The 26,219-nt window shown below is 36.1% G+C and overlaps 1 protein-coding gene across 7 annotated transcripts in view; it reads left to right on the top strand.

Annotated features, from left to right (window-relative positions):
• Positions 1–26,219, top strand: part of LOC106080969 (myosin light chain kinase, smooth muscle) — a 171,629-nt gene that overhangs the window by 96,518 nt on the left and 48,892 nt on the right. For all 7 annotated transcript variants that reach the window (XM_059368416.1, XM_059368415.1, XM_059368420.1 and 4 more), the window contains 5 exons: positions 1,744–2,454; positions 2,519–2,691; positions 3,195–3,282; positions 12,469–13,807; positions 16,525–16,657. In XM_059368416.1, the coding sequence (XP_059224399.1) occupies positions 1,744–2,454; positions 2,519–2,691; positions 3,195–3,282; positions 12,469–13,807; positions 16,525–16,657 (2,444 nt within the window). The remainder of the gene's footprint in view (positions 1–1,743; positions 2,455–2,518; positions 2,692–3,194; positions 3,283–12,468; positions 13,808–16,524; positions 16,658–26,219) is intronic.

Genomic DNA, 26,219 nt, shown 5'->3' with positions numbered 1-26,219 from the left:
GGAATGCAAATGGGGCATATCGGTTCAAATTTAGATATACTGTCCCTTCCTTTGATTTCACTTTTTAAACACCTAGAAATCTTGATTTTTGCCTTACTCGGATGATAAGCAACTGGGATAAGAATTATATTCTCTATAGCATCAAGAAGTCAAATCGTGAGTTCGATTTAGATCGAAGCCATATCTAAATATGACCCACAATTTTTTTTATTAATTTTTGGCACAATTTATTTATTAATCGAATTTTTTATGCAAATCCGTGACGATGAACACCAGAGATATTTTAAAATGTTGGAAAAATCTAAAATATAGTTTTAATAATAATATTAATTTTTTAATTTTCAAATCCAAACAAAGAAATAAAATAATTTAATTTTTCAAAAATTTCAAAAATTTGAGAAAGATTCAAAATCAAAAAATTTTATTTTTTTTTAAATTAAAAAAAGAAATTATATTAAAAAAAAATTTAATAAAAAAAAATTTAATTAAAAAAAAATCATTTCCTGTTAAATTAAAAAAAAATTTTAAAAAATATTTTTCTAATTGTTTTAAAATATTTATCATTTTTTTTAATTCTTTTAATTAATTTTATTTTATTTTATTTCGAAGCATCTTCAATGCTCATCCTCAGGGATTTGCATGTTTCAAGGGAGACAATACACTTGCTCGCCATAGAGTTACTCAACATGAAATAACTTCGTGAAGTTTCTTGACATGGTCATCACGAATGTACTCCATTTAGTAACTACTTGGTCTGCAAGCCAGTTGTATTCCTCGCAATATCTCAATCCATGAAGACGAGCATAGGAGATGATTCGAAATATTGGAAACACTTAAAATAGAATAAATAAACTCGGTCACCGCAAAGTAAGGTTAGGCGTACGGGTTTGAAACAAATTTAAACAAAATTGAAAACTTTCGCTGTTTTATTTAAATTTTTAAAAAATTCAGATATTTTTTTAAATTAAGAGACGTCAATTTTGCATCTCTCGCAAAATCTAAATTGCTTAGGACAAACATAGGAGATTTTTCGAAATATGGGAAAAATCTATAATGTAATAAATTATATATATTTTTTTTAATTTATTAATTTGAGTATGTAAAAATAGTGTATTTTCACAAGATTTCTTATAACACTATTTTCTACTTTGTGAAGTAGTTTCTTGGTCTGCGAGTCAGTTGGCTTCCTTACAATATCCCAAACCCTGATAACGAACACCGAGAATGTTTCGAAATTTTGGAGGAATCTAAACTAGAATATATTATTGAAAAATAAAATACGGCCCTTTTTATCCATATTTAGAAAAGGCCTTTAGCCAGGCAGACTTGAACAAAAAATTAAAAAGAATTAAAAAAAATATTATAAAAATTAAAAAAAAACTTTTTAAAGGAAATAAAAAAATTAACAACAACTTAATACATTTTTTAACTAATAAAACGCGTTTTTCTTTAGTTTTCCTAATACCCAAAATTTGTTTGATCCCTCGGAATATCCAAGTTTCAAGCGATAAACAAACGAACGGCTATGGATGCATCGTCATACAATCTCATAACGATCAAGCATATAAAAATACTTTATAGGATCCAAACAATTTTTAGAAATTTTGCATATCTGATATTCTTTGAATTGCCAAGTTTGTAACATGATACGGATTACATCTCCTCAGCTACAGCAAAACTTTTGTCGCACTCAGTCTTTTAGCTTTAAAACTCACACTAATCCCACAAAAATTCCTTCTGCAGACACTTATTCTCTCACTGAAAATGAGTTGGTTTTGGATTGCCGTGTACGTGGTAAACCACGTCCCGAAATTCAATGGCTTAAGGGTTCGGAAATGTTAATACCTGGTGAGAAATATACTCAAATCGATACCGATGATGGTTTCTCCAAATTGATTATACACAATCCCAACGAAAGGGATTCGGGAGTGTATGGCTGTCTGGCACGCAATGAGGCCGCCGAAACTAAGATCACTCATCAAGTTGTCTTCAAGGGACGTGAACATTTTGCCCTGGAAAAAACCTTGGGCTTCTATCATCGTGATCCCAATAAGCCACATTTGGTTTCGCCCTTGGGCAATCAAGTGGTGTGCGGTGGTGGTACCATTGCCATTACGGCAGAATTCATGCAGACCACCACACCCATTGATGTGCAATGGTTCCGTCGTCGCGAGCCCTTGGCTGGTCAACCTGGTGTTAAGACCTTCTACGAAAAGGGAGTCTACACTTTGGCCATTATGAATGCTTCGCCCGAACATGAGGGTTCATACACATGCCGAGCTCAAAATGCCTTTGGTCGCATTGAATCACATGCCACTGTTGATGTAGCAGTGGGCGTAGAGAAGGCCGAAAGACCGCCATTGTTCTTGTCCAGACCGGAAACGGAAATGAAGATTGCTGTGGGTGATCCCTTCTCTCTATCGTTTAGAATTGCTGGAGATCCAAAACCAAAATGTAAGTTTTATGACGCTTAAACTAAAGGACTATTCATGTTATTTTATTTTATTTGTCATTGCAGTGACCTTCATGAAGGGCACCAAGGACATCACAAAATCTGATCGCGTCAGCAAAGAAGTCTCCGATGATTATACCCGTTTCACTGTACAAAAATCACAAATTGCCGATTCTGGCACTTACTTTGTGGTAGCCCGCAATAACAATGGCACCGACAGAATATTCGTCACAGTTGAGGTAAGTCAGCAGTGAAGATTAGAAATAATTTACTACAAATTTATGGAGTATTTGTCGTTATCAATGTTAAGTGCTGTCATGAGTGTTTATTAAGCTTACTGCCTTTTATTAACTTTTTGGCTTTTATTTCGCTTTTTTCCTTCATAGATTAAAACTCCCAAAAAGAAAGATTAAACCTTAGGCCGCTGCGTTCATTCTTTACAACTTTTCTATCGCTTATAAGCTTCAAATACAAGAAAGAAAAAAAAAACATGCTTAGCTTCAAACGTAACCTTATTTGTACTATGCCATTATAGGGGTTTATTCACTTTTCTTTTAAATTATAACGCAACAAATTTTTTTTTAATTTAATTTCTTATTTACTATATACGCATAAAAAACATATAATAATTTATAAACATACTTAAAACGAACCTTTATTTTTATTGTTATTATTGTTCAACAAAAAATTGTCACATAAATTGGACCTTTTTATTTGTTCGACTACTATACCACAACTTTAGGTTATGCCTAGAGCTCGTTCTGAAACTCCGTCAGCACCAAGATGGGGCCTACCAGTAGAGAGTTATCCCGATGTTTCATTCTTCAAAGGTGAGTTTCGAATATTTTTTCTTATGTATTTGATTTGTAATTGTAGTTGTAATGTTAAGTGAAATTGGTTGTGGCAGTGTTGTTTAGTGTGCAATTTAAATTTGTATTTCCACATATCACAAATTCCCAATTCTCATAAAATATCAAATAATAAGAAATATAAAATGATTATAATAAAATTTCAAATAAGAACTTTAAAACATATTAATAAAAATTTAATTAAATGTCTGTTTGCGCCTTTTTTGGGTCTTAAAATCTTATTGAAATTACATTGCAGGATATTGCCCGGCTTTAGAACATTGTTTAATGCTTTCTATTCTAAGAATAGTATAGCAAAAACATTTAAAAGTCAGCAAAACAGCGTGTTGTTGCAAGAAGCATTTGACTGGTTTCCTGTATCGCGATTTCATTTTCGACCAAGAAAAATCATCAACAGGAGATGTCAAATGGATCATGGTGCTTTACAACCATTCCAACTAGAGTGTACTTTACAACTTAATCTAGTTTGAATAGTTGTAAAGACCCATGATTCATTTGACATCTCCTGCTGATGATTTTTCTTGGTCGAAAATGAAATCACGATCCTGTATCGCGATTTCATTGTCGACCAAAAAAAATCATCAGCAGGAGATGTCAAATGGATCATGATGCTTTACAACCATTCCAACTAGAGTGTGCTTTACAACTTATGATCCATTTACAGAAAGCGCAAAATACCTGGGTGTTGGACAGGAAATTGAACTTCAAATCCAAGATTTTGGAAAGGGCAGCAAAGGCAACTATTGCCCTATACAACTGCAAGAGAGCCATTGGCAAAAGTTTGGGTTCAGACCGCGCGTCATGCACTGGGTATATACTGCAACCGTCAGACCTATATGCTATATGGTGTTGTGTTCTGGTGGATGGCTTGTTTGTGCATCACAGCCGCACTGAGGACGACACCATATGATGCAACTTATTTTAATTCTACATCTTATGCCTCTGGACATTGTGGCTAGACAAATTGCTGCGACCACTGTCGCGAGGCTAAGGGAGCTTTCTCTTTGGTCATGTGGCGGCTACGAACACTGTTATCTTTGATAGAATGTCCAATATTCGAGGCAGTGTGGATAACGCCCTACCTGAGCCGCTTTTTGATAAAAAGATATCCCTGGTAACAGAAGTTACATAGACTTCTATATGGATGGTTCCAAACTAGATGACCAGATGGGCTTTGGTGTGTACTCTAAAGATCTAGAACTGGTCATATCGAAAAGGTTACCCAACCACTGCAGTGTGTATCAAACGGAGATCCTTGCAATTAAGGAAGTTGTAGAGTGGCTAAGATATACTGTCAATACGACGATTGGCATAAATATCTTCTCAGACAGCCATTAGATCCCTGGAAAACGTGATTCTGATGAGAACTAGATGGTTGAACAGTTCAAAATTCACCTATTTTGGGTGCCGAGCCATAGAGATATCCCAGGGAATTGTAAACCGGACGAGCTTGCGAGGCTAGGAACTACTTTACACATTCTAGAGAAACTGAAATCTGTGGGTATGTCTCTAGGGACATGTAAGCTAGGTTTTCAGGATCAGGCCACAAGAACATTGAATGATAGATGGTCCCAAAGAGGGAACTGTGCGCATTCCAAAAATATTTGGCCTAATCTAGACTTCAAAAGGTCTACAGCTTTGCTGTCACTGGCCAGAACAGGCGTCTCAGTCATTGGGTCCGTCATGACAGGTCACCGTCTAATCGGAAAACATGCTGACAGACTGAAGATTGCCAGTAGCAACTTTTGCTGAAGCTGTGAGGATGTCGAAAAAAAAGAGACTATAGATTCTAATCCTAGACAACGGCAACGACTCTCGCTGCTGCTTCTGGTTCGAATCCCGGCCAGGCTCTATCGAATTTTTATCTTCAAGTTTTTGTTTTTGCATGTTAGGGTGAAGATCATTTAATTTCTCAATTTTTCGTTTTATTTCTCTTTCGAGAGGAGCTCAATGATCGGAGATTCGTATGGTTGGGATTCGAACTTGGGCGCACGAAACTGCAGTAAGAGCCGTTGCCGTTGTCTAGCGTTCGAAGCCATTCATACAACTTCCAAGAGATATTCGCAAAGACAACCACACATTGAAGGCTTTGAATGATTAGATTCGGCCTATAAAAAGTGTGTTGGAAATGAGTGCAAAATTCAGCTCCGGCTTTATGATCAAATATCATCGACGATGGGTCAGTTCCTGCAACCAACAGCGGCCACAATCCCATGGCAGCCGGTTTTATGTACCGGATTGGCCCGATGAAGTCCTTCATGGGCAAGGGCTGCCAACTCAGTGTACAATACACTGATACAACAAAAACAACAACCACAATGTTCGATTTTGAAAAAAAAAAAAATAAAATCGTGGCTACGTCCATGGCTTAAACTATTCATTAATCCTTGTCTTTGTCCAAGAAGAAGTTGTCATATTTCAATATAATAAAGTGTACGACGTTTTTTATTACCATTGTATTTAAATGTTTGGTACAGTTTTGTTACATGTAACTTGTCCCGGTCTTAGTCTTGCACTCCTGTTGTGTTTGTAGTGTCAAAGTTTCCTAAAAGAAAAATTAAGCTCTTATTCATACCTATCTTTCATTTTTCTGAATATTTTTTTACAGACAAAGTGACACATTTAATTACTTAAAAATATGATTTAAATAAATTTTCCCATAACAACAAAGTAAATATTCAAATTCAAATGCAACTTCAACTGCATCTTCGAATCAAAACAACGAAATGCTACTAAACAAAAAAAATATAAAAATAAAATCAACAAAAATACAAGTCTAACCTTGGATTATCAACATTTAACAGCAACAAATATAAAATAAAAACTCAAAACAAAAACAAAAATCAAACCAAAAATGCCACAACAACAATTAGAACTGTTGTATTTATTTATTTTTCCATTGTCGTCGTTTTTAGTATTTACTTAATTTTCCTAGCTCACGATTGTATTATAAACGTGATTTCAAATTTTGTGCTTTATTTTTTTTTAAATCTGTTTTGTATTTCTTTTCTTTTTTGAAATTATTTTTTTTTATTTCCAAAATGGATTATATCTCGCTAATCCAGGTTTACATTTACGTATTGCATACAAATAAATTTTAACATGCACACACACACACACTTGCACACAGTAAATGAAAATTTACTATAATAATAACAACACACACTCAATATATAATGAAAACAAAAAAATAAAAATGTTTCTCCGGGGAAAAGAAAAAAAAAACAACCACCTTGTAGTTTTATTATTTTGAAAAAAAAAATACTAATTTAATATAAAAATTGTATTATACACTAAAACTAATTATTTCATCAATGAAGTCCCCGTTCTATTCGCTTCAAAGATATTTTCCAATAGTTCATATCTATGTGTGCTGGGATATTCAAAAGATCGTATTCGAGGTACAACATGTTGGACTTGACCTTTCATATACGATTCAAATATCTTTATTTGTATCAACTCACATTTTTGAAAAATTTACCCATATAGTTTGCTGGGATATTTCAATAGTAGTAACATTGGTTAGCAAAGTTGAGAACGCAAAAGTAGGAATTGGGCTTTCAATTACTAAAAATTAATGGTTTTGGAAACAAAGTTTGAAACCGTTTATACTTTTCTTGCGGTAAAACTCTCTGATATAAAGTTTAAAAAATCTTTCGCGGAAGGAAGGTTAGGTTAAATGGGCAGTCTGCCATCAGACTCACTTATACGTTTTCGTCCATTGTGATGCCACAGGAACAGAAGAAAGCAGATGCCTTCTAATCATTGAACCTTCCAGATTGCTTTAAAAAGTTCAACAACTTGCGAATGTTCACAAGTTCTCAAAGGAATGAGAACCTAAAGTGGAATTCCTTCTGACTGCCAGATCGGGACACACATACATCAGAAGTTCCATAGTCTTTTCTTCTTCGATGTACTCACAGCTTCTGCAGAAGTCTTTACTTGCAACCATCAGTCTGTCAGCATAATTTCCGATCTGACAGTAACCGGTCATGACGAACACAATGACTGAGATGTCTGTTCTAGCTTGCGACAACAAAACGGAACACATTTTCAAGTCTAGATTAGACTACATAATTTTTCTTTCATTCGTGGCCTTTCCGGCCAACTCCTGCAGACCTAGCCTAGCCTACATGTCGCTGGAAGCATGCCCAAAGATTCTAGTTTCCCTGGAATGTGTGCACTCATAGAAAAGTTTGCTGAAAATAGCAACCGCTGTCTGGTGAATATTAGTAGTGCTGCTATTGTAGCAGTAGTTCTGCTATTACAGCAGTAGTACTGCAATTTCAGAGTAGCAGGCTTACTGATGGAAACTCTGTTGTTTGCTGAAAATGACTGCTGCTTAATTATGAAAGGGATGTTAGAAGAAAGAGTGTGCTAAATTCGGCCGGGCCGAATCTTATATACCCTCCACCACCGATCGTATTTGTCGAGTTCTTTTCCCGGTGTCTCTTTTTAGTATAAAAGAAAAGAATTGCTATGCTATTGGAGCTATATCAAGTTATGGTTCGATTCGGACTATAGTGGACTGAATGTTGGAGACCATAGTAGAAATCATTGTGTAAAATTTCAGCCAAATCGGATAAGAATTGCGCCCTTAGGGGAGCTGTATTAGGCTATAGACCGATTCAGACCATATTTGACACACATGTTGAAGGTCATGGGAGTCAGCCAAATCAGATAATTGCGTCCTATAGAGGCTCAAGAAGTCAAGATCCCAGATCGGTTTATATGGCTGCTATTTCAGGTTATGGACCGATTTCAACCATACTTTACACAGTTGTTGAAAGTCATAACGAAACACGTCATGCAAAATTTCAGCGAAATCGGATAAGATATGCGCCCTCTAAAGGCTCAAATAATCAAGAACCCAGATGGGTTTATATGAGAGCTATATCAGGTTATGCATCAGTTTCATCCATAATCGGCACAGTTGTGCCGATTATATACAAAAGGCCATGACAGTCATGTGCACATTAGTAGAGCAATAACAAAAAATGCGAGCTAGCTCAGCGACATTTCAAAATGTATTCCAATGGATGGATCAGGTTGCTTCCTTACAGTAATATTCCACAAATTAAAAACTTCTCCTCCAACAAAATTTCTTAAAAAATTCTAAAAAATTACTAAAGTAATCAAAACAAGTAACAGGCAACCATAAAAAGTAGCATAAAATTTTTTTTTCAGCCGACTTGTGTACTCAAAACAGCAAATTTTGTTAGTTGAAATAGCAGAAAGAAATATTTGCTAATGCAGTCCTATGTTTGCTTTCCCATTTTCAGTGGACGAAAACTGCGGTTTAAGCAAACATGTTTGCTGTCTTTAATAACAAATTTGGTTGAGTGTAAGGTAGTTCCTAGTCTCGCAAGTTCATCTGCTCCACAATTCCCTGGGATATGTCTTTAGCCCGACACCCAACCCAGAACAGGTGAATTTTGAACTGTTGAGCGATCTGCGAAAGTCGAGAGCGATTTTTGAATTCAGAAATATGTTCTCCAAAGATTTAATGGCTCGTCGTTATAACATTACAACTAAGCCATTTCACCACTTCTTTAATTGCTAGGATCTCCGGTCGATACACACTACAGATGTCGGGTAATCTTCTCGATATGACCAGTCCTATTTCTTCAAAGTACAGCCTAAAGCCCTGAGGGCGAGACCAAACTAGGCGACCGGTCCCCTGATAGTCTCGCCCTCAGCGCGACTGTGATGCATAAACGAGCCAACCTTTGGATCCGGCTGAGTATTGAACAGTAGGTGGACTTTTGAAGCGCCGTCCGCCAGACCACAGCACCATATAGCATTATAGGTCTTTACGGTTTTTACCCCTACTTTTGCCAATAGCTCTCTTGTAAGAGGCAAGACTTGCCTTTCCTGCCTTTTACACAGTGGCTAACTTCTATCTACTGCTGAAAAGAACAACATCTGTCCTATACGGATTTACGCCTAGACCACTTCGTTGTCGCATGTAGGGCTTCCTAAAGTATATCTCTAAGGAAACTTTCCCCTAACCGCAATAGCGTCGAATGACGTGGTTTTTCTGAGGCATGCGACTCCGTTTCCTTGTTCTGTTCCGTGTTAAAAGAGATCTTCTTGCATGACATGCTGTATTATATTCAATAACTTGAATGGAAAATGCCTTGGCGTTATTCAGGATTGTCTGAACTTGTTGAATGACACAGATATTTATGAATGGGCGCATCTTATTTTGCGATCGCTATATACCTGTGTTAGTATGTGTACGAGTATTAGCATAACCACTCATAATTATGAGTTCTGTAACAAAATCATCCCCAACAGGTAGCCAACGGGAAAACACGCGTCAATAAAAATGCACGTTTATTTTCCTCCTTAAGTTGAATGTAAACAAAGTGGCCAAAATTAAAAAACTCAAAAGGTAATTCAGCATAAATTCATGAGAGATAATTACTTTCCTACCACAGCCTTAAAAATTACATTTCCTTTTGTTTCTGACAAATTTTCTTTAATTCTGAAAATTATAAAAAAGTTGTCTACGGATTTTCCAAAGATGATTCCGAACGGAATGACAATATGAAAATAACCCCGACCTTTAGATGGACGTTGAAATAATTGGATTGATACAGAAAGTATCTAGCTTCTCATCCAATCTGTAGACAAGGTGTTCAAGCGCCCGACTGACTATGAATCCTCAGCCTTTCTGGATTGTGGTGACGCATAGTTGCTTAGAATCGAAAAAGATAGATAACTCTATCCGAAAAACCAGCGGAGATATTTTATTCCTTAAGCGGTCTTGTTTGTAGGAATTTTCTAGCAAAAAGATATCGCTGGTAATAGAAGTTACATAGACTTCTATATGGATAGTTCCAAACTAGACGACAAGTAGGGATATCTCAGCGAGATGGCTGAACAGTTAAAAATTCACCTGTTCTGGGTGCCGGACCACAGAGATATCCCAGGGAATTGTAAAACGGACGAGCTTGCGAAACTATGATCTACCTTACACATTCCAGAGAAACTGAAATCTGTGGATATGCCTCTAGCGGCATGTAAGCTAAGCACCAGGCCCGAAGGACAACGAATGATGATGGTCACAAAGAGGGGGTTGTGAGCATTCCAAAACTCTTCTAGATTTGAAGAGGTCTACCACTTTGCTGTCACTGGCTAGAACAGACGTCTGTCATTGTGCCCATCATGACATCACTGTCTAGTTGGAAAACATGCTGACAAACTGTAGGTTGCCAGTAATGACTTTTGCGGAAGCTGTGAGGACATCGAAGAAGAAGAGACTATAGAACACCTTCTGTGTGAGTGCTCCCCACTGGCAGTCAGAAGGAGTTCAACTTTAGGTTCTCATTTCTTCGAGAACCTGTCTGATGTAGCGGATGTGAACATTCTCGAGTTGTTGAAATCTTTAATGCGATCTGGACGATACAACGGTAGGAACTGTAAGACATCTTCCTTCTTCTGTTCCTTTGGCATCACAATAGACGAAAACGTCTGATGGCAGACTGCCACTTAAACCTAATCCAACCTAACCTAATATGACTTTCGTACTTCTATATACGCCAGTACGTTAACTGTACTTTTTCTATATAGTGTCCGTACAGTACAGTTTCACAATTCATGGTCCTTTGTTGTCAACTTAAGGGTGAGCTTGAATTAGCAATTCGACGTCAGGGAAAGCGATGTGCGCGTGAGTGATTTTCCACTAACGGTCACACACACTCACGAGAAAAGAATTTTACTCACGCACGACTTTTTGATGTCGAATCACGTTTACGAGATAAAAACTTGGCACAAATCACGACTCACGAGAAAATCACATGCTTGGTCCAATTATTTGTTGATTATAGTTGAAGTTATATAAAATAGTGTCTCCTTTCATTTTACTTTTGGTCAGATAGCATGAATCACTTTGGTGAAAAACTTAACATTGCTTTTATTTATTATACCCTCCACCATAGGATGGGGTATAATAACATCATCATTCCGATTGTAACACATCGAAATATTGGTCTAAGACCCCATAAAGTATATATAATCTTGATCGCCATGACATTGTTAGTCGATCTAGCCATGTCCGTCCGTCTGTCCATCTTTCCGTCCTACCGTATGTTTGTCTGTGGAAAGCACGCAAACTTTTGAAGTAGTAAAGCTAGACGCTTGAAATTTTGTATAAATACTTCCTATTAGAGTAGGTCGGTTGGGATTGCAAAAGGGCCATAACGATCCATATTAAGATATAGCATTCATATAAACCGATCTCCCGTTTATACTTCTCTAGCCTCTAGAGAGCGCAATTCCTAACAATTAGACTGAAATTTTGCACAATGACTTTCTCTATGATCTTAATCATACGCGTCAAATATAGTCTGAATGGGTCCATAACCTGATATAGCTCCAATATAAACCAATTTCCCGATTTTACTTCTTTGACCTTTAGAGGGCGTTGTTCTTATCATATTTTGGCTGAAATTTTTCACAGTGACTGTTTTTATGACCTCCAACATATGTGCCAAATTTGGTCACAATCGGTCCCATATAATCCGATTTCACTATTTTACTTCTTGAGTTCATATAGGGTACAACTGACAAATGCGATCCATGGTGGAGGGTATATAAGATTCGTCCAGGCCAAACTTAGCATCCTTTTTCTTGGTTTTAAATTAATGCATTTCTCTTACTCTTATTAAAATAAAATAAAAAATATCTTATATATTATTATATTGGCTTGCCCAAAAAGTAATTGCGGATTTTTCATATAGTCGGCGTTGACAAATTTTTTCACAGCTTGTGACTCTGTAATTGCATTCTTTCTTCTGTCAGTTATCAGCTGTTACTTTTAGCTTGCTTTAGAAAAAAAGTGTAAAAAAAGTATATTTGATTAAAGTTCATTCTAAGTTTTATTAAAAATGCATTTACTTTCTTTTAAAAAATCCGCAATTACTTTTTGGGCAACCCAATATATATAAAATAAATGTTTTAATTTAAAAAAATTATGCATTATAAGTACTGCTGACACTTAATGAGTTAAAGTAAACTAGAATAACCCATAAAATTAAAATGTATAAAAATTAAGATATTTAAATTTATAAAATTTATTTTAAATTTGCATTTTAATAAAATTAATTTGTTTTTTTTTCTCCCTGCCCCCTTCCCTTTTAGATCCACCGGCTGCCATTACCACTGAACCGCTGTTGGTTGATTCGGGTCCCACTCACATTTCCTTGTCTTGGGGCAAACCACCATCTTATAATTCAGCTCCTGTTATAGCCTACCGAGTTGAAGCCTGGATTGTGGGTCATGAAGGCGGAGCCATTTGGAAAGAATTGGGCTTGTCTCCCATCAATTCCTTTGATGCATTTAATCTCAAGCCTAATGTTGAATATCATTTCCGTATTACTCCGAAAAATCGTTACGGTTGGGGTCCTTCGGTACAAACCTCCAAACCATTGCAGGTGGGCGGTGTAGAGTGCCTTCCTGAGTTTACCACCATATTGCCTGGCCAGGTTAAGGCTTTGCTAAATAAGGAATTTGTTTTAGAATGTGTGTTACGCGGCAGTCCTCGCCCGGATATTATCTGGTACAAGGATGGCCTGCGCCTAGGCAATAATCCCGAAAATGAACGCGTGAGAACAAGAAAAATTGGCTCAACCTGCACCCTGACTCTCAAGCAAGTTTTGGAATCCGATACTGGCCGCTATACCTGTGAGGCCACCAATTCCAAGGGCCGTGTATCCACATTTGCCCGTCTGCAGGTGGTCTCCGATGAGAAACTGTTCGAGGCCGATAACAAACTCAAGGAAATTGTACGCAGCGCTGATGGCTCCTTCCCATTCGATTCATTGCCCATATTCACTATGCGTCTTAGAGATCGTCGCGTACAGGTCACCTATCCTGTAAGGATGACCTGCCAGGTGGTGGGCCATCCCCAGGCTGAGATTTCCTGGTATAAGGATGACCAACTTCTAGAGTCCAGCCAACAATGTCACATATCACAAGATAATCAATTCTATACTCTGGAATTGTCCAGCACTAATCTAAATGATAGTGGTGTATATACTTGTACGGCCAAAAATGAGCTGGGCTCCGTATCGTGCCATTGTTCTCTTGTGGTGGACAAAGGTATTCGTGCCTATATCTCTCCAGAGTTCTATGTACCTCTCGATCCTTTGTACATAGTTCAGGAGGGTCAAGAAATGCGTCTTACCGCCAAAGTGGAAGCTTATCCTGCTGTGGGTGTATCCTGGCATCGTAATGGTGTTAAATTGAGACCAAGTCGTCGCCTGACAGCTACCTTAGATGCCACCGGTTTTGTGGAATTAGTGATAACCGATGTTCGTCTGCATGATGCCGGCATTTATACGTGCGTTTCATCGAATGCCGTGGGCAAGACTGAAAGTATGTGTCGTGTATGCATTGAGCCCTTGGAGGAGATGGATGATGAACAAAGGCAACAAGAAATGAAGAGACCTGTGCCAGGACTATGGAGAACTGATTTACCGTAAGTTGAAATTATGATACTGATATATCGTACATATCAAAGGCCTACGCAAGACCATTTATTTCTGCTTTCAAGACACAATAACAACCATAGAGTATTGCAAGAACTGAACTCTTCGTTTAAGAATACAACATTGTATGAGACAATAGAGAACTGAGTAAAACAGATAACAAGATACCCAGACAACGAGAGTGAATGTAAAAAAAGAAACCTTCGGCAAAACGAAAGATTGATTCAGATTTTAGGGAGTGCACGTTGTACAATGCATGTATTCGGGTATATTTTGCTTCAGATAAAGTATTTTTCTTGTAGTCTGCTTTAGTAGTACGAAATTCGTACGAAGGTAACATGGTAGATTTGGCAAAAGCATGGGTAAACACACATACACGCGTAGTTGTTTTTATATGAGAAAACAAACGGTTTGCAAACGATTTTTGTGATCAGTTCATTTTTTGAAAATGACAGTGAGACGCTTTCACATGGCTCAGTGTGCAGCGAGTAATTTATCACATCTCACTGTATCGGTGATAAATTTGAGATAAAAATACTACCAAGCACTGAATGGTGGTTGTTTTCAAAATTAACTACTCAACAGCAGCTTGTTCGTTTTACTCTATCTTCAGAGTCTCGCTCTTTAGTAGTCTCAAAATACAACAACATCATGTAGGTTCAACTTTCACGAGTTCAGCAAAAACTGTTACCAATGAATGGTTTTTTTGCAGGCCTTTGATACATATGTACTAGACAGTCCCATGCTATAAATTAGATTTTTTTTGCAAATAGAGAAACACTATATCTAAATCTGAACCGATTTTGATGATATTTAGCAGTGGTTTTCAGATGGGTTTAAAATTATAGGAACTATGCCCTTATAAGTGTAAATAAGCCGATGCATATATATGGGTGCTATATTTAAATCTGAACGGATTTTTGAAAATTCATAGCGCTTGTATTTGAACTGAAAAAGTGATGTATGAACAATTTCATGATAATTGGGTAAGAAATGCGATCTCCACCGTGATTACAAAAAAGTGACATACGGACAAACGGTAAAGGATACGCGGACAGACGGACATGTTTTGGACGAATCAAGAGAAATTTCTGAGTTGATCTATACGTTTTATCACAACCACGTTAATGGTGTAGCATACATTTAGTGTTTTTATGTTAAATTCCATATAAACTGGGTCTATAAACGGGTCATCTTTAATCGATGGTCAAAATATTTCGTATTTTGCTTATTGGGATCAAAAGAAACAAGTAAAAGCGTGCTAAGTTCCGCCGGGCCGAATCCTGGGAACCCACCACCATTAATTCTGCTCAAAATTGATGCAAAATAAATTAAGTTAAGGGCATAACTTTATTCAATATATCAAACTTCTATCAAACCAGCAAAAATAAAAGTTTCTAAGAAACGAACATGGATCATCGACTGATTTTAGCCGTACTTGGCACAGTTGTTGGAAGTCATAACAAAACACTACATGCAAAATTTCAGACAAATTGGACAAAAGTTGCGGCTTGTAAAGGCCCAGGAAGTCAAATCGTGAGATCGGTTTATATGGGAGCTATATCAGGTTATAGAACGATTTGAACCGTACTTGGCACAGTTGTTGGAAGTCATAACAAAACACTACATGCAAAATTTCAGACAAATCGGACAAAATTTGCGGCTAGTAAAGGCTCAGAAAGTCAAATCGGGAGATCGGTTTATATGGGAGCTATACCAGGTTATAGACCGAATTAGGACCGTACATCGCACAGTTGTTGAAAGTCATAAAAGAAATTGCAAAATTTCAGCCAAATCTGATAAAAATTTCGGCTTCCAGGGGCTCAAGTAGTCAAATTGGCTTATCGGTTTATATGGGAGCTATATCAGGCTATAGACTGATTTGGACCGTAGTTGACACAATTGTTGGAAATCATAACGGAAGGCCACCATAGCGCAGAGGTTAGCATGTCCGCTCATGACGTTGAACGCCTGGGTTCGAATCCTGGCGAAGCCATCAGTTTTCCCCTCCTAATGGTTTTCCCCTCCTAATGCTGGCAACATTTGTGAGGTACTATGCCATGTAAAACTTTTCTCCAAAGAGGTGTCGCACTATGGCACGCCGTTCGGACTCGGCTATAAAAAGGAGGCCTCTTATCATTGAGCTTAAAACTTGAATCGGACTGCACTCATTGATATGTGAGAAGTTTGACCCTGTTCCTTAGTGGAATATTCATGGGCAAAATTTGCAACGGAAAACTTCATGCAAATTGCGGCTTTCAGGTGCTCAAGAAGTCAAATCTGAAGATCGGTTTATACGGGAGCTATATCTAAATCTGAACCGATATGGCCCATTTACAATCCCCAACGATCTACATCGATATTAAGTATCAATTTCAAAATTTCAAGCGGCTAGCTTTACGCGTTCGACCATTATTGTGATATCGACAGACGGACGGACATGGCTAGATCGATTCAGAATGACCAGACGATCAATAATATATATACTTTATGGGATCTTAGACGAATATTTCGAGGTGTTACAAGCGAAATGACTAGATTAATATACCCCCGACCTAGGGTGGTGGGTATAGAAAAATTCATGGTATGCGTTTCGAAAAAAATACTTTTTTTGGGGACACTCTAATGTACATATGGTATTAATTATTTTTATCTTAATATTCTTAATTAATTAATTTCTATTTGTTGCCTTTTTTCACTATTTCAGTTACTCCAAAGAACCTTTGTTTGTTGTTAAACCACGTTCTAGCGAAGCCTATGAAGGTGATACGGTTATCATCTTCTGTGAAGTGGTTGGTGACCCCAAACCAGAAGTTGTCTGGTTACGAGATTTCTTAAATGTAAGTAAATATCTTCTGTTTTATAGAACTTTTTAATGTAAGGGCAAATTTTAATGATTTCAGAAAATTTTAAATAATCTAAATTAAAATCATTGTACTTTTTAACATTTATTTTCCCCCTCAATTTCTAAGGCATATATGAGCTGAATTAAATTTCATTATATTCCAAATTGTGCCGAGCAAAAAATAACACATAAAACTCATTTTAGGTGCATGCACAGTACCTTAGGGTGGAACACAAATATGAAGTAACTACTTAAGGCCTAGTTATGCTCTCGTAAACGTAACGTAAATGTAGGAAAACGTGTCAGCTGTTTTGTTTTGCTTTATGAAAACACAAGCAAACGATTACCGAACGTCTGTCGACCGTAACCAGAAAATAGAATTCAGTAAAAACAAAATTTTAAGTTCCATTTTCGTGTCAGCTGATAAAATTTGTAATTTGAAGAAAAATTTCAAAACCAAAAATGTATGTTTAAAAAACTGTCATTCTCCTATTCTACGATTTCTCTGTGGAATTGTTAATAATTAAGGTTGAATGGGAAGCACACAATGTGGCCATGTGTATATGGCGGCCTTCAAGGCCGACCGGGCACGAAATGATTATAGGCACCACATCAGTTGAAACTCTGCGCTCCAATTTGTTTGGTGTTCATCGTCATTACGAGAAGCTCAGGTTACGGTTAGTGGATTGTTTCGTATACGGAGTAGCTGCAATTGCAGTCGTGGAAAATCAGCGGTATCAAAGAGAGAGTCTCAGTGAGAGAACGGGCGGCAACGGCTCTTGCTTAAATACTGAGTGCCTGTGATACTCTTTATGACAAGGCGATCTATCGGCATCTTTTAATAACCAATGGCCATAACGTTCCCGCGGCGATCGGTTCTATGAACCGGAACGAGCTTTACGAGAATTGCTACCTCCACATACAAATGTGGCTACCACATCAGCAACAACAACTGATTACGAAAAGTGTAAATCCCTTCCCAGAATTTCTTTTGTGTCTATCGTTATCGCACATAGCTCTCCCTGAAATTGTGTGTGTTGAAGTATAGCCCCAATCCAGTCCCTGTCTCCTAAAACCATCCTCAGTCTGCCCACCGCATCTATAGTGTCCAGAAGGGAACCTTTTCCATGTTCTGTCTCCCCGTGCGGCTCAGGGCGGTGACTGTCGACCCATCTTGTTAAATGCCCTCACAATATTCGAGAAGGCCGCCATCGCGTACTCCTTTAGATGGAGAGACGTCTCAACTTATCGCATCACTGCGTGGAGGGCCGTCTACTTCAACCTGCCCTTGAGTTATGCCTGAAGTTCTTCGACGTCATACCCTCTCCTACCTTCAAGATTTTTTTGTTAAAAAAATTGTTTTGTTTGAAATGTCAAATGCTTCGTTTTGTAATAAGCATAATTGCCTCTTTACACTTAGGATACATTTATTCTACATTTGCGAGAGCATAACCAGTTCTAACATATTTAGTTTTTTGCTACTAGGGATCTTAAGTCAGAAAAAAAGTCGATTTTGACATTTTTCGGTTGCAAAAAAGTCGACTTTTTGACTTTATTCGATTATAGAAAAGTCGAGTTATCGATATTTTCGACTAAGGAAAAGTCGATTTTTTAGTTTAAAATAATCCAAATTTTTTAAGGCAATTCCATCGATATCCGGTCGATATAGCAGCAAAAGCCAATTATATTCTTATATGCACCATCCTCGGCAAGTATAAATCGGATAAGAATTGCGCCCTCTAGAAGCTCAAGAAGTCTAAACGTGAGATCGGTTTACATGGCAGATATATCCGGTTATTTACTGATTAAGACCATACTTAGCACAGTTGTTGGAAGCCATAACAAAATTATATGTGCAAAATTTCATCCAAATCGGATAATAATTGCGCTCCTTAGAACCTCGAGAAGTCTAGTCGTGAGATCGGTTTATATGGCAACTATATCAGGTTATGGACTAATTTAAACCATACTTTGCACCGTTGGTGGAAGTCATAACAAAACCCTTCATGCAAAATTTCAGCCAAATAAGATAAGAATTGCGCCCTCTAGAAGCTCAAGAAGTCAAGACCGAAGATCGGTTTATATGGCAGCTATATCAAAACATGGACCGATTTACAATCCCAACCGATCTACGCTAATAAGAAGTATTTGTGCAAAATTTCAAGCGCCTACTCCTTCTTAAAATGTCATGACGATCAAGAATATATATGTGTACTTTATGGGTTCTTAGACGAATCTTTTGAGGTGTTGCAAACGGAATGACGAAATTAGTATACTGCCATCCCATGGTGGAGGTTATAAAAATTATTTTGGAACAGCCGGAACAATATTTCGACAGCACGAACAATATTTCGAAATGAACAGGTGACCAGATTTAGGGCCCGGACCATCTAGGATCTTAAAATTTTGCACATGATATCGATAAAAACCTCAGCTTCAACCATTTCAAATTTCAAAGAGTTATCTCTATCCGTTATCATATGGCATTTTTTTTTACTATTGGGTTGCCCAAAAAGTAATTGCGGATTTTTTAAAAGAAAGTAAATGCATTTTTAATAAAACTTAGAATGAACTTTAATCAAATATATAATTGGCATTTTGTTCGATAACCTTTTGCCATCTTCCTGGCAAATTTAGTATTCCACGCTCATAGAACTTCTGGCCTTTATCTGCAAAAAAAAACTGAACCAAGTGCGATTTTATAGCCTCTTCATTGCCGAAAGTTTTACCATTTAAGGAGTTCTGCAAAGATCGAAATAAATGGTAGTCTGATGGTGCAAGGTCAGGGCTATATGGTGGATGCATCAAAAGTTCCCAGCCAAGCTCACTCAGTTTTTGGCGAGTGACCAAAGATGTGGGCGGTCTAGCGTTGTCCTGGTGGAATATGACACCTTCACGATTGATTCTATCGATTCTATTCCACTGGGCGATGCTTATCACCTTCTAAATCTGGCGACATTTGTGATGTACTATGGCATGTAGAATTTTCTCCTCAAGGGGGTGTCGCAGTGCGGCATTGAGCTTAAAACTTGAATCGGACAGCACTGATTGATATGTGAGAAGTTTGCCTATATTCCTCATAGGAATATTCATGGGGAAATTTGCAATTGCCTTGTTATTTTCTATACATTTAAGTAAAAAGAATGGCATAATTTTGATCAATAATATGTTGAAATATTGAATACAAGCTTGAATGCTTATTCGTAATTTTTTTTTTTTTTATTCCTCCCTAATGTCTTGCATTCATGTAGCCATCCGTTGGCTACTTCGAAAAACATTTGCGCCTGCTCTGTGTGTTGCTTTAAACGGCGTTTTCAACTGGTGGTGCAACAAAATATGGTTTCAGTTACTTGGGAAACGCTTTGGAATACACAACACAAGTGGGTTGTATAAAAACGGTCATTTGATTTAATTTGAAGTAAAAAAAAAAAAACTGAACAACCCAACGAATTCCGCAACATTTAAAATATTTTTTCAAAGTCAAGTTCAGAATTTATGCAATTTTTTCTCATTTCATTACTTACATGGCTTAAGTGTAGCAAGAAAAAACATAACAGTAATTGCCAATAAATATAGCCATAAATAAATTTAAATGTGCTCTGAAATTTTTGAAACCTTATGTGGGCTGAGTTTTTCTTTGGCCTCAAGAGTACAAAGATTTGGGCGTTCTTATTAGAAACAAAGTTATAAAAACGCAAGAAAATCGATAAAGAAATTTAGTCGAGTGCAAAATCGGATAAGTTTTGCTGCAAACACAGCAAATGTTAATAGTTGTGCGTGTTTTTAAATTATCGTGAAAAAGTTATTAAAAAAAAGAAATACATTAACATATAACTAAAGTCAAAAACAAAAATCACGTACAAAGTATTTTACAATTGCTTGCCATCATCATTGTGCATTTTGCAAATTTTCCCTTTGGAAAAAAAAATAAAAAAAGTGTACACCACCCCATAATAGTGAGAAAAAAAGTTAAAAAGTTTAAAAATTTTACGCTTTGTTAACTCGCCAAATAAAAGTATAAAGAAACTGTTTTTTGTTTGTTTCCAAAACACAATACCATATCGGATTACAATTTTGGTGACGCATTTATACCTTAAACGTTGTGACACCGTGAGTATTTTTCTTTAAGAAAGCTGGATAAATTCAGAATGCATTGCTAAAAAACAAAACTTAAATACAGTGGGCTGACGTTAAAGGTAATTTTCCAAATGACTGTTGGAAAATGGCCAATAAGATTATCAAATAAAAAAAACATATTGTGCAGTCAAGATTCAAGATCGGTTTATATGACAGCTATATCAGGTTATGGTCCAATTTAAACCATACTTAACACAGTTGTTGGAAGTCGTGCCAAAACACCTCATGCAAAATTTCAGCCAAATTGGATAAGAATTGCGCCATCTAGTGGCTCAAGACGTTAAGATTCAAGATCGGTTTATATGGCAGCAATATCAGGTTATGGACCGATTTAAAGTATACTTGGCATAGTTGTTGGAAGTCAAATTGGATAGGAATTGCGTACTCTAGACGCTCAAGAAGTCAAGACCCCAGATAGGTTTGTATGACAGCTATATCAGGTTATGGACCGATTTCAAGCATACTCAGCATAGTTGTTGGAAGTCATGATAAAACACCTCATGCAAAATGTCAGCCAAATCGGATAAAAATTGTGCCCTCTAGCGGCTCAAGAAGTCAAGACCCCAGATCGGTTTATATGGCAGCTATATCAGGTTATACACCGATTTAGATCACACTTGGAACAGTTGTTGGAAGTCATACCAAAACGACATATGCAAAATTTTAAACATAGTGGATAAGAATTTCGCCCTCTAGAAGCCCAAGAAGTCTAATCGGGAGATCGGTTTTTTATGGTGACTATATCAGGTTATGGACTGAGTTAGACCATACTTGAAACAGGTTTTGGAAGTCAAATTGAAACACTTCATGCAAAATTTCGGCCAAATCGGATAAAAATTGCGCTCTCCAGAAGCTCAAGAAAAATTTCAGTCCAATCGGATAAGAACTGCGCCCCCTAGAAGTTTAAGAAGTCAGGAACCATGATCGGTTTATATGACAGCTGTATTAAAACATGGACTGATTTGGCCCATTTACAATCCCAACCTAAGAAGTAGTTGTACAAAATTTCAAGCGTCTAGCTTTACTCTTTTGAAAATTTGCGTGCTTTGGACAGACAGACGGACGGACATGGCTAGATCGACTTAAAATGTCATAAAGATCAAGAATAGATATACTTATACTTATTGAGGGGCTAAACACATCTCACTGTCCCAAATTTCGGTGACATCGGACAATACATGCGCCTTTTATGGGCCCAAGACTTTAAATCGAGAGATCGCTCTATATAGCAGCTATATCCAAATCTGGACCGATCTGAGCCAAATTGCAAAAAGATGTCGAAGGGCCTAACACAACTCGCTCTTCCAGATTTCGGCGAAATCAGACAATAATTGCACCTTTTATGGCCCCAAAACCTTAAATCGAGAGATCGCTCTATATATTGGGTTGCCCAAGAAGTAATTGCGGATTTTTTAAAAGAAAGTAAATGCATTTTTAATAAATCTTAGAATGAACTTTAATCAAATATACGTTTTTTACACTTTTTTTCTAAAGCAAGCTAAGAGTAACAGCTGATAACTGACAGAAAAAAGAATGCATTTACAGAGTCACAAGCTGTGAAAAAATTTGTCAACGCCGACTATATGAAAAATCCGTAATTTCTTTTTGGGCAACCCAATAGCAGCTATATCCAAATCTGGACCGATCTGAGGCAAATTGCAAAAAGATGTCGAAGGGCCTAACACAACTCGTTCTTCCGAATTTCGGCATAATCAGACAATAATTGCGCCTTTTATGGCCCCAAAACCTTAAATCGAGAGATCGATCTATATGGCAGCTATATTCAAATCTGGGCCGATTCGGGCCAAATTGATGAGGAATTTCGATAAGTCTAACACAACTCACTGTCTCAAATTTTAGCAAAATCGGACACTAAATGCACCTTTTATGGGCCCAAGACCTTAAAATAGTTAGATCGGTCTATATGGCAGCTATATTCAAATCTGGGCCGATCTGGGCCAAATTGATGAGGAATTTCGATAAGTCTAACACAATTCACTGTCCCAAATTTTAGCATAATCGGACAATAAATGCACCTTTTATGGGCCCAAGACCTTAAATCGTTAGATCGGTCTATATGGCAGCTTTATTCAAATCTGGACCTATCGGAACCAAATTGAAGAAGGATATCGACTGGCCTCACTGTCCCAAATTTCAGCAAAATCGGATAATAAATGTGACTTTTATGGGCCTAGAACCCTAAATCGGCGGATCGGTCTATATGGGGGCTATATCAAGATATTATCCGATATAGCCCATCTTCGAACTTAACCTGCTTATGGACAACAAAAAAATCTGTACAAAGTTTCAGCTCAATATCCCTATATTTAAAGACTGTAGCTTGATTTCAACAGACAGACGGACCGGCATAGCTAGATCGTCTTATATTTTGACGACGATCAAGAATATATACAATTTATAGGGTCGGAAATGGATATTTCGATGTGTTGCAAACGGAATGACAAAATGAATATACCCCCATACTTCGGTGGTGGGTATAAAAAGTACATATATTTTTTCATTTCCTAGTGTGTATAAAGTATGGAAAGTCAAATGTTCTAATTGATAATTTGTGTTGTTGCCGCCAAAAATTAGTCCATATAAATAATTGAATATTTTAGGCCTTTTTATAGCAGTTTAAAATAATGGTGCGCGCATATCAAAAACACCAATTATAAAACTATTTAAGCATAAATGTTCCGAAAAAACAGAGAAATAGAAAAATCAATTACTATGTACATGCGAATTTCAGCGCGATCAATGTCATTTCGAACATAAAAGGAAAATCGAATTAATGACAAAACGGACAGGCAGCAGCAGTGACAAAAAACAAAATCTTAAACGCAAAAAATCTACAAATGCTGTTAACTTTTTTTTTATTTAATTTGTCGCTAGTTGGGCAGCAACATTTTATTTTTTATTATTTTTTTTTCTTTTGGTATATGTATGCAATGCAGTTAATATAGACTTGTTGCCGCAGTTGGCTTGTCAATTTCGAAAGTTAATTATAACAGCATTTTATGGAAAATTTCCACGAAATGTTTTAGGAGACAAAAGCTTCAAGAAAGGTTTTGTTATGCCTGTCAGAAAAAAACTGTTCCTATGAAAATACCATTTTTTAGAAAAATTTTAAAAAATTTTGCGTGACATTCACAATTTTTTGTCCAAATTTCTAAATTTAAGAAAGTCTAATAACGAACATTTCTTGTGACGAAATTTTCTACGAACATCAAATTTCGATGAAATTTTCTATGAAAATCAAATTTTAACGAACTTTTCTATGAAAACCAAATTTCAACTAAATTTTCTATGAAATTCAAATTTCGATGAAATTTTCAATGAAAATCAAATTTCGACGAATTTATTTATGAAAATCAAATTTTGACGAAATTCTGTATGAAAGTCAAATTTCGACAAAATTTTTTATAAAAAAGAAATTTCCACGAAATTTTCTATGAAAATGAAATTTTCGACGAAAATTTTTATCAAAATCAAGTTCCGCCGGAAAATTCTATGATTTTTCTATGAAAATAAAACTTCGACGAAATTTTCTATGAAAACCGAATTTCGACGAAATTTTGTATGAAAATCAAATTTTGACGAAATTTTGTATGAAAATCAATTTTCGACGAAATTTTGTATGAAAATAAAATTTCGACAAAATTTTGTATGAAAATCAATTTTCGACGAAATTTAGTATGAAAATAAAATTTCGACGACATTTTGTGTGAAAATAAAATTTTGTATGAAAATTAAATATCGACAGAATTTTCTATAAAAATAAAATTTCGACAAAATTTTCTATGAAAATCAAATTTCGACGAAATTTTGTATGAAAATTAATTTTCCACGAAATTTTGTATGAAAATTAAATTTCGACGAAATTTTGTATGAAAATAAATTTTGACAAAATTTTGTAAGGAAATTAAATTTCAACGAAATTTTGCGTTAAATAAAATTTCGACGAAATTTTGTATGAATATCAAATTTCGACGAAATTTCGTATCAAAATAAATTTTCGACGAAATTTGGTAAAAAATAAAATTTCCACATAATTTTGTACGAAAATTAAATTTCAACGAAATTTTCTACAAAAATAAAATTTCGAAGAAATTTTCTATGAAAATCAAATTTCGACGAAATTTTGTATGAAAATTAATTTTCCACAAAATTTTGTATAAAAATTAAATTTCGACGAAATTTTGTATGAAAATAAAATTTTGTATTAAAATAAATTTTGACAAAATTTTGTATGAAAATTAAATTTCAACAAAATGTGGTGTTTAAATAAAATTTCACAAAATTTTTTATGAAAATAAAATTTTCACAAGATTTTGACGAAATTTTGTATGAAAATCAATTTTCGACGAAATTTTGTGTGAAAATCAATTTTCGACGAAATTTTGTGTGAAAATAAAATTTCGAAAAAATTTTCTATGAAAATAAAATTTCGACGAAATTTTGTATGAAAAGAAAATTTTTACGAAATTTTCTATAAAAATATTTTTTTTTTTTTTAATTTTTCAATTTTTTTGCCTGTTAGGGCGAAAATCTTTAAATTTTACAATTTTTGTTTGTTTCTCTTTCGAGATGAGCTAAATGATCGAAAATGCAAATGGAAAAGGAAAGCCAAAGATAGCAACACACACCAACCACTATGGGATGCGTTTCGTCTTTGGTTAGAAGACTTCCAACAATATTAAGTGTGATGGCTTCAAGGGCCGTGCGTTGGTATGTTGTATTTGAATCGTATTAATAGCGAAAACGCATCTATGATACAATTACCACAATAACCATGCTCAATCCTGTCTATTAGCTGTACTTTTCCCAATGCATGTATTTTTTTTTTCTTTTGTTCACACCTAATATGGTTGATAAGTCTTCTAACCAAAGACGAAACGCGTCCCATCACACCTATGATCTTAAGAGCATTTTCATTTGTAGCGCAGCAAGAAAGAAAATAATTCCACTTTATATATTTCAATTGTTCAATTTTGTAGACCAAAATATTGGTCTTCTTGGCAGCTATATCCAAATATAAACCGATCTGAACCATAGTAAGGTCGAATATCGGGGGGTTCAAAACAACTCACTGTTTCAAATTTCAGCGAAATCAGGTAATAAATAAAGCTTTAATGGACTTCAGACCCCTTATCGGCAGATCGGTCTAAAAGGCAGCTATATCTAAAAATAGTCCGATCAAAACTATATTTTGGTCCTATGTTGGGAGGCCTAAACCTACTCACTCTTTCAAACTTCAGCGAAATCGGTTAAAAAATAAAGATTTTATGGGCCTCAGACCTTTTATCGGGAGGTCGGTCTATATGGCAGCTATATCTAAATATAGTCCGATCTGAACCATATATGGGTCAGATGTCGGGAGGCTAAATTTACCCACTGTTATAAATTTCAGCGATATC

Source organism: Stomoxys calcitrans, chromosome 5 (assembly GCF_963082655.1).
Source record: "Stomoxys calcitrans chromosome 5, idStoCalc2.1, whole genome shotgun sequence".
Classification (NCBI taxonomy): domain Eukaryota; kingdom Metazoa; phylum Arthropoda; class Insecta; order Diptera; family Muscidae; genus Stomoxys; species Stomoxys calcitrans.
The sequence above is the reverse complement of the archived record's forward strand: the minus strand, read 5'-3'. Positions and strand labels throughout refer to the sequence as shown.